Source organism: Musa acuminata, chromosome BXJ2-9 (genome assembly GCF_036884655.1).
Source record: "Musa acuminata AAA Group cultivar baxijiao chromosome BXJ2-9, Cavendish_Baxijiao_AAA, whole genome shotgun sequence".
NCBI lineage: Eukaryota > Viridiplantae > Streptophyta > Magnoliopsida > Zingiberales > Musaceae > Musa > Musa acuminata.
Window position 1 is genome coordinate 20,170,545 of NC_088346.1, and position 9,671 is coordinate 20,180,215.

The following is a 9,671-nucleotide window of genomic DNA, read 5'->3' on the forward strand; positions in this document are numbered from 1 at the left end:
TAGCAGTAATAGTTGCTTACCCAAATCTACAACTATGCTTCCATAACTTTCGTCCGAACTCGGAGACACTTTGCCAAAAGTGTGAGAAATTGAATGGCTTTATCAACATCAGTCATTGCACTCCATTGTCACGAGGACCATGAAATCCATTCAAGGCATCCTTGAAGTTGAAACAGATTATAATTGCAGGGAAAGAAGGCACTTGCGATCATTGCAAGTTGTTCAAGCAAGAATGATCATCCCCCATATAAGAAGACAGACCACCACAGCATTAATTAAGCTCAGAGGCTCAAGAGCTGATTGTATATATTTTTTCATAAGTGTTAAGAATTCAGCCAGATGCAGAAATATATTGACCATTGCAGGGCATGATACTTAAGGAAAGATAAAACATCGTGTTTACCTTCAATGAACTAAATTTGCAGATTTACTAAAATAAAAACAGGTTTTCATTTAATTACATCTCATCATAAAACCAGCCAAAATCACATCAGCTTTCAAAAACCTCCAGTAAAAGAGACTGAAGTGCAATGGAGTATTTGGCAGTTCTCGTTTTAGCCAGGTGATTGCCTGAGATGCTGCTATACTTCAAAATGAAAGAACCAGATATATCACCTGTTAAAAAAAGGATACAAATAATTGTGCTATCAGACTAAAATGCTTGCATGATTAAATTGCTTAAACCTGGAATTTAGTAAATTAATGAAACCAGTCAGGTGATAGGTTGAAATTGGCTTTTGCATGAAATTTCCAAAATTGCAGCTCAACCTAGTTGGATGGGCATCTAGCAGTGAACAACAGAGAATACTGCATCTGGACTTGCAAAAGATTTCTAGCTAGACTATTAACTCATTAATCCAAGACCACATTTGATTACTAAAACATATTGTACAGAATACAAAATATCACATGCAACAAACAGTAGCTAATAGTTCAAGTCATGTTATTTTTTACACCTTGTCTGAAATTGCTGAAGTTACAAATTTGTGTTAGCCAATCAGATAAAGAAGCTTCTGAGGAAAGTTTTGACGGGATAACTTTTGTAAGAACAGAAGGGTAAAAAATGAAAGACCAGAAAAGAGATGTAATTTCTTCAGTTTACGATTCTTGTTAAAAGTCAGATGGTGTACAAAGTTCAAGCATGGAGAAATTTTTACAGGCTTGACAATCGTGCCTAGGCACCTAGTGGTTTACTCATTTTTAGGCAAAACAGTTACCTGATCACTTATGTTGCAATCAACCGGCCACTTGTGCAAGAAACTAATGCTTAATTAGGTAAGTGACTGCTTTCTCCACAAAAGATCACATATCATATATTACACCTTTAATAAACACTAAACCATTTATATGAAGTTCATACATCATATGCGTCCCGCGTACACGCACCTCAACTATTCACTTACATCAAAACATGGTCAAATTGTAGCACATTATTAGTTCTTGCTAAACTATTATGATGTTTACGCTGTTCAATCAACTTTTGCAATTTAAGTCACTCATCTTTTGCACTCAGTGAGAAGTATGAATTCATGTTATATGTAATTCTCTTGTTTAATTATTTCCAAAATAAATTTATAAAAACTTATTTTCATGTTGCTCCTTTTCATAACATGTACAAAAAAGTGACTAATCTTTAATTGAATTGCATATTCTTTTATCGTACATAGTTTTGTGGGACTATATATATTTACTTGAATAAAATATTGCATTTAAATATTATATTTCAGAAATTTTTCCTAGGCATCCAACTGGACCATCTAGACCATTAACCTTGGCATTCATGATAAAACCTTAGATATCACCCAATACAACAAACCAACATGATGCAGTTTAATTATTAGTGATTCTTCAGCACTGCTCATTATTAAGAATAAACAATCAGTAACAAAAAAAAGAATAATATATCTCATCTAAGCACGATAAGAAACCCACATTTCTTATTCAAAAGAGTTTTTCAATTATGACCAATGTTCCATAGAAAAATACCCTGAATTGTCAAGATGCACTGAACCCATCTCTTATAAATGAATAACAATCTTGGGCTGTCTCCTTGGTGTGTATCAGCAAGTAAAAGGTTGCACAATCTTTGGGCTTGCTGTTTTTGGCTAGATAGAAAACAAATAAGATGCTATTGTAAATATTTGAACTTGCACAATACCAGAAAATAAAAATGCTATAAGGTTTTCTCATCAAATGAAATCTAGAACTTTGCCTGAATTATCAAATAAAAATTTGTGCTTGAAGCATTTCTTACTTCGCATAAGCTATAGCATCTTGGCACAAGGCCATAGTTCGAGCCATGGCAAGATCTCTACCCCTTGCATTGCCATATTTATGTTGACAACTCCTGAAAATTCAATAAACATACTACATGTTGGTGCATTAAAAGGAGAAAAATAATAAGCAATGAATGAAAATACACAGAAACAAGGCATTACAATTATATAAAGAAAATCTGTTTACTAAACTATGACTGTATAACATAGGTAAAGGAAGAAAATGGATAAATATTTTAGGAACTTCATTGTGATCACAAATTGCTGCTGTGAAATAGAAGGCAAGTCTATTTAAACCCCTCGTTATTTATTTAGTTGCACTATTTAAATTCATGGTATAATCCATTTATTCACAGTTCATAGCTCATAAGTCCTAATTAGAAGCATACACATGAATTGGTCGGTTGATCCAAAGAAGAAATCCACCTGATTTTGCATGAACAAGGTATCTGACTTATATTAGAAGGTAACTGGTACTACACTCGACTGCAGCATTGGTGGGTTTCTTTCACAATTTAATGCAGATACAATACAAAGTGAAAAATAATATATATCACTATTTGTATTCATGATATAATCCATTTAGTCACAGGTTATAGCTCAATAAGTCTTAACTAGAAGCATACACATGAATTGGCCCATTGATCCAAAGAAGAAAGCCACCTGATTTTGCATGAACAAGTTATCTGACTTATATATTAGAAGATAACCAGTAACATATACGTACTATGCACAACAGCAACAGCGATTAGTTTCTTTGACAATTGAATGCAGAAACAAAACCAAGTAAAAAGAAAAACTACCTATCAATAAACAGATCTCCAAAATCATCAATGATTATTGCAGTAGGAAAGCTCTTGTACAGATGAAATGCTGCAAAATACTTTGTGATTCCCTCATAGTCTTCAATGTACCTACAAGCAGATGGAAGTTTAAACTTAATCTGTTACTTTCCTTTCAAGATTATGTTAATGTAGGTTCTTTCTATTGACTAACAAGCCAAATTTGAAAAAGTTTTCCATGCCATCTGAAGCATGTCTCCTACAAATGTCTCGTTACAATGCAGGTAAGTGGGCCAGTCGCAGACCAAGAGCTGCCTCCACATGGACCTCCCTGTTTCTCAGTCCAGATGAGTCATGAGGTTCCACTGGGGTCGAAGATGGCAAAAGGGTACGACGATTCCTATCTTTATGAGGATCACAAGTCACATCTCTTAGTCCACATCAAGAAAGGTTAGTAACCCTTCATGAAGAGCAAATGGATTAAAAATTCATGTTTGTACCCTCCTAAAGAGGCTAATGCTTCCTCCACTTTCCCGTGATGTGCAACTGCCCAAAATAAAGGGTCAAACACAATTCAACCACAAAGAAACAATGAAGAACAGCAACATATTGAAAGAATAGTCTATTTTTTTTCTTTATAATAGCCTATAATTAGAAATTAAATAAAGGCCTTGCAAGTCTCCTTGACATCCTTTGCATAGTTTTTTTCATGTTTGTACCCTCCTAAAGAGGCTAATGCTTCCTCCACTTTCCCGTGATGTGCAACTGCCCAAAATAAAGGGTCAAACACAATTCAACCACAAAGAAACAATGAAGAACAGCAACATATTGAAAGAATAGTCTATTTTTTTTCTTTATAATAGCCTATAATTAGAAATTAAATAAAGGCCTTGCAAGTCTCCTTGACATCCTTTGCATAGTTTTTTTCTATCTTTTCAGCAGAAAAAAATAATTATCTTTTATCCTGCTATTGGGAGGTCGCATCTCTTCCCCGAACAAGAGAAACTTCAGCTGGGGATGTTATTTTTCAGGGTTTAGAATCAAAGTAAGGTAACACCGATATTGTCAAGAAATGCTAAAGAGGAGAAAGTTGATTTGACGAAATAGAAGAGACTGAAGGATGTAAGTAGATGAGCCAAGATCACAAATGATGTTGATGATGATCTGGTGGATCTTGATGATCATTAAAGCTCTTGGATTGATATATGGTTTCATTTCTTTTGTTTTGTTATTTAGATATGAATAATTAAATTATCATTTTGTTGATTGAATGCTATATAGACAGTTAAACTTGTGTAATTTGGTGCCTTAATGGTAATCATCTTGCATATGTTATGATATAAAACTTGTATTTTGATTGATGTTTTTTATTTTAATTACTATCTATAGTCTATACTGTTATATTTTCATAATTTTATTAAAATAAGTGCCTTGATTCACTTGGGTAGGCACCTAAGTAGCTAAGCACCTATCACCTTCGACAATAAGAAGCCTCAGTGCCTTATAGTGCCTAGTATTTTTGACAAAATTGTGTGACAAGGAACGAAATTTTGGTAACCGGACATGTGTTAGGATCAAGAGCACTAAGAGGGGGGGGGGTGAATTAGTGCAGCGGAAATCTTATAATAATTTAAAAACCAAAAGCTGCGTTCGTTCAAAAACTATTATGATGCAAAAGCAAATTCTCAGTTTGTATCTAAGTGCAGTTTGCGTCTAAGTGCAGATTGCGTTTAAGCGCAGTTTTGCGTCTAAGCGCAGTTTTGCGTCTAAGCGCAGTTTTGCGTCTAAACTCAGATTTACGTCTAAATGCAGATTTACGTCTAAACGCAGATTTACGTCTAAACGCAGTTTTACGTCTAAACGCAGATTTACGTCTAAACGCAGTTTTACGTCTAAACGCAGTTTTACGTCTAAATGCAGATTTACGTCTAAACGCAGATTTACGTCTAAACGCAGTTTTACGTCTAAACGCAGATTTACGTCTAAACGCAGATTTACGTCTAAACGCAGTTTTACGTCTAGACGCAGATTTACGTCTAAACTTTGAAACTCGTTTGTATACTTGCAGAAGACAGTATGCAGTTGAAATCAAGACGTAAATGTAAACTGAAATCTGATGATTGAGCGAGGAAATCCGATTTACGTCTGAATGCAGTTTTACGTCTAAATGTTGAAACTCGTTCGTAAAATCGTAGAGGACAGATTGCAGTTATTAATAGGATTAAAATGTAAGCGTAAACTGCAAGGAAGCTCGTTCGTAAAAGTGCGGAAAACAGTTCTGCAGAATCAAACGTAAACGTAAACAGTAATGTATGAAAATACGAAGTTACGTCTGAATGCAGATTTGGAAGAACAGCTCTTAGAACTTGTTCGTGAAAGCGCAGAGAGCAGTAGTGATGAGGGAGGTTTGCAGTAATGATAAAGTGCTCGAAATTAAACGCAAACCAGAGATTTAGAGTGGTTCGGTCAGCCTTGACCTACTCCACTTTTGGCTTCCTCCACCGATGAGGTTGCCGACGTCAACTAGGTGCCTTCCTTCAATGGGCGAAGGCCAAACTTCCCTCTTACAGTTTCTCTCCTTTTGACAGGCTTAGGAGACAACCTTTACAGACCTTTCTCTCCTCACTTTACAATTGAAAACTTGAAGAACAGAAGGAGGAGACTTAAAGGCTTTACAACACTTTTGAGCTCTTTAGAATCACAGAAAAGATCAAGATTTCGGTATAGGTCTGTATCTTTTCAGTGCTGAATGGGTGGGGTATTTATAGGCCCCAACCCAATTCAAAATTCGAGCTCAAAACGATCAAATCGATCAAATCCCAGAATTCTGGGATCAGGCGGTTGCACCTCTCGACTGGAGAGGTGGCACCGCCTGGCAGAGCTCGAAGACTGAGCTCTGCCGATTGCTCTTCTCTGCCAGAGCTCGAAGACTGAGCTCGATGGTTGCATCACCTGGCAGAGCTCGAAGACTGAGCTTGGTGGTTGCATCACCTGGCAGAGCTCGAAATCTGAGCTCGGTGGTTGCATCACTTGGCAGAGCTCCAAACTGAGCTCAAGCTGATGCACCATTCTGCCAGAGCTCGAAGACTGAGCTTGGTGAATGCATCACCTGGCAAAGCTCGAGACTGAGCTCAGGCTGATGCACCACTCTGCCAGAGCTCGAAGACTGAGCTCTGTGGTTGCATCGCCTGGCAGAGCTCGGAACTTGAGCTCTGGCGGTGCAACCTCTTGGCTGGGGCGGTTGCACCTCCCAGCCTCGCAACCCTGGCGGTTGCACCTCCTGGCTGGGGCGGTTGCACCTCCCAGCCCCACAGCCCAGGCGGTTGCACCTCCTGGCTGGGGCGGTTGCACCTCCCAACCCCACAGCCCAGGCGGTTGCACCTCCTGGCTGGGGCGGTTGCACCTCCTGGTGCAATCAGGGTCCGAATGGTTCACTCCATTCGGCCCACTTTGAATCTTTTCAGGGGCCCAATTGCCCCAAGATTAAGCTAATGGGATCACCTCCCATTTTCATGCTTAATCATCATGCTAACTACGATTAACTCTAAGACAACTTCTGCAGCTTTGCTCCGATGCGTCAATCGCTTCTTCCGGCGAGTTTCCGGCCAACTTCCGTCGATCAACCGATAACCCTCGGTGATCCTTCTGCGGACATCCGGCATACTCCTGGACTTTGCGACGATCCACTTGGCGAGTTCCGACGAGCTTCGCTTGGCAAGCTTCTGGACTTCTCGGATCTGTTCTCTCTGAACCTCCGACGACCGTCCGAACTTCCGTCGAACTCTCGAACTCCCAACGTGATCATGATCTTGACTCCGGCGCAACTCCTGCTGCTTGTCTTACTCTCATCGTAGTTAATCCTGCACACTTATCTCAACACATAGATTAGATAACAAATGACAATTGACTTCATCATCAAAATCCGAGATTCAACAACATGTACTGGTCAATGGCTGAACTAGAGTGGGTCTGACCCATGCCGACATACTGCCACATAGTATGCTGTCGTATACCGTGGTACCGTTTAACTTCAAGGGGAGGTCAAAGAAGGAAGAAGGAAGGAAAGAGGAGGAGGAGGAGGAGAGCACGCATTGAAGTAGGAGAAGGAAAAAAAGGTGGTGGAGGAAGAGGAGAGGTACTAGAGCATAGAGTGTGCTGGGCTATGAGTGATAGGTGGATGGGCAGCAGTAGGTAGGCATCGACGGTCAGGCTTTGATGTGGAGGGAAGATGTCTTCTGAGGAATTGAAAGCATTACAGGGCAAAAACTATCAATCCAGTTCTCTATTAAAACAGCCAGACGTACTATTTAAAATAATAATAAACCGTCTGAAATGGGGCATCTACATCTCGGTTCACACTTGAACTGGTAAACACTGGTCAGTATATGGACTGGTCCGGGTGAAATTAAATTCCTTGCCAGGTGAAACCGATGGCTACTTTTAACAATAAATAATGATGTTTAAGTTTTCCACTACTGGATGCGAGAAGCTATTAATGTGATGACGAAGTTCCAAAAAGATATGAGTGGACTCAACGTGATGTTCCGACACAATTAAAGAGAATTCAGGTAAACCTTTTTTACTGTTCCAGGCCTCTTATTTGCTCAAATTCCAATATGTCACATTCTCTCAGCATTAAAGCATAGGTGTCATAGTTTTTTTAGTTATTATTCTTGTATATGTCTCCATAACTCCATTGTATCTTCTTAGTGAATCTTCAGTTGGATAGTTATCTATACTAGAATCTTCTTCACATGTCAGCTTATTTTGATTGCAAAACCATTGCATTTACAGTGGAGATGGAAATGGTTCAAGAAATATGAAACCTTCCTGATCCAAATCTTACTACATCCTTTTCATTATAATTTGTCTTAAAATTTTTTTATCAGCTGTTCGGCTCTATAATTCATTTCTATTAAAGTGAAATTCCCATGTATCCTTCCAAATTAATGCTGTACAAATTGTGTCATTGAAGAATTTTGTCTTATTTACAACACCATGGAAGAAGTCAAGAATGCTCTATCCTTTTTTCTTTCTTCTTCCCCCTTTTTATGTTGCCAAAGTTAACGAGATCAAGATTGTGTTCGCAAGTACATGTCTAAATTAATATCTAAAGTAAAATTCACAGTAACCAACTTTCCAGTATTCATAAACTTCAGGTGAAAGTTAACCAGATACCTGAGTACTGTAACAAGACATGAGATTCATATCTCATAATTTGGCCATATCACAACCATATGCTCCTCCAAATTAAAAAAGTCGTTGTAGATGCAATACAAACATTTAATGTCAACCAACAAACTTTGTTCTACAATCAACATTGCCTTGCTCATCTAGGTTAGTCAATTTACCATAAGATGTGGCATATCTTCTGCTGCCAAATTCCAGGACGAGCCAATTTTGAGCTCACAGTGCATTAACCAATTTTCCCATTCATGTGTAAGATAATTCCTCCAAATGAATAATTAAGTTCTAATCCAAAAAACACAAAACAAAAATTTTACGTTTACAATTATCTTGTTACATTTACATATAGAAATAGGTAAGTAACTAAAAGAATCCATACTGCCCAAAGTTGGTCAACCACAGCACAAGCTCGACTAGATTTTATAACTTTTTCCAGTAGCTACATGCACGTATATATACCTATTTATCATTAGATTAAGATGCCCATTCTATTAAGTCAAAAAGAACAAAAAAATGTGAAATCACGATAAAAAGAGGAAACATCTGTGGATTAGAATATCTTACTTCATTTGTATCCTTTCAAGCAATTCAGCAGCTGGATCGATGTCCTGAAAAAGAAGAAAGAAAGTGAATCTCAAGAGATCAGAAGAAAAGAAATAATGAACAGAATACAAAACGGCCTAGTTTTCAGAATCCAAATGGAAACAATGAAAGACAGGCTGAGAGAGAATGCCTGTGAAAGAAAGGGTGGCTTGTACTCTAATCTCCTCTTGTTACAGATGAAAACCACATCGCCATTTGTCTCCGATGCGCGGTTGATAGCGAATTGAAACAGAAGAGACGTCTTCCCACTGATTCCTTTTATGAAAGGAAATGCATATTTATGTGAGCAACGAGAATCCAGAGATGGGGTCAGGTTCTTAAAGAAGGAAAAGGGTGTAGAGAGGAAGTGAGGAAATAGAGGGAGACCAGGAAGGAGGACCGGAGAGGAGGGTAACGGGCGGTACGGCCTCGGGGGCCCCGCCTTGCCTTGGCCTGGCCGAGAAGAAGCTTTCCAACATCTTCGTGGATACAAACCCCGCCGATCCCGTGCTCGAAGAAATGCTCCACCGGTTGGTGCTCAATTGAGAGGTCTCGACAACTCCTCTTTTGGATCGAGCTGATGTGCTTATTAGCGGATGCAGCGCCTCACCTTGGCATGTCGGCTTTAACGGATCGGATCCGGAGTGTGGCATGACTTGAAAGTTCGAAAACGTAGCACTTGCAGATTAGGTTGCATGTCAAAACTGGCTTCGTGTTCAGAATGTTCTATCTTACGAGTTATCTCATTACATATTGTATGGTTTATCTCATTAATCCGACAATGTCAAATCCATGGCAAGAAAATGCTGTACAACAATTGCCTACGAATCTTAAAAGGTTTTTG

At 38.7% G+C, this 9,671-nt stretch overlaps 1 protein-coding gene across 1 annotated transcript; it reads right to left on the reverse strand.

The window, feature by feature from the left end:
* Positions 1-297: 297 nt before the first annotated feature.
* LOC135623294 (uncharacterized) lies at positions 298-9,418 on the reverse strand. Its single transcript, XM_065126088.1, has 7 exons — positions 9,215-9,418; positions 8,979-9,096; positions 8,810-8,853; positions 3,080-3,190; positions 2,255-2,347; positions 1,987-2,105; positions 298-615 (listed from the first exon to the last, which is right to left on the reverse strand). The coding sequence occupies exons 1-7, from the start codon at positions 9,304-9,306 to the stop codon at positions 491-493; spliced, it is 702 nt and encodes a 233-aa protein (XP_064982160.1). The 5' UTR covers positions 9,307-9,418; the 3' UTR covers positions 298-490.
* Between the last annotated feature and the right edge of the window lie 253 nt (positions 9,419-9,671).

Excerpts from the sequence above, each read along its gene's own strand:
- LOC135623294 (XM_065126088.1), bottom strand. The coding sequence starts at position 9,306 with ATGTTGGAAAGCTTCTTCTCGGCCAGGCCAAGGCAAGGCGGGGCCCCC. Across the intron at positions 9,097-9,214 it reads CTCTCCGGTCCTCCTTCCTG|TGGGAAGACGTCTCTTCTGT; the intron begins GTCTCCCTCTAT and ends AAAAGGAATCAG. Across the intron at positions 616-1,986 it reads GTGCATCTTGACAATTCAGG|GTGATATATCTGGTTCTTTC; the intron begins GTATTTTTCTAT and ends TTTTTTTAACAG.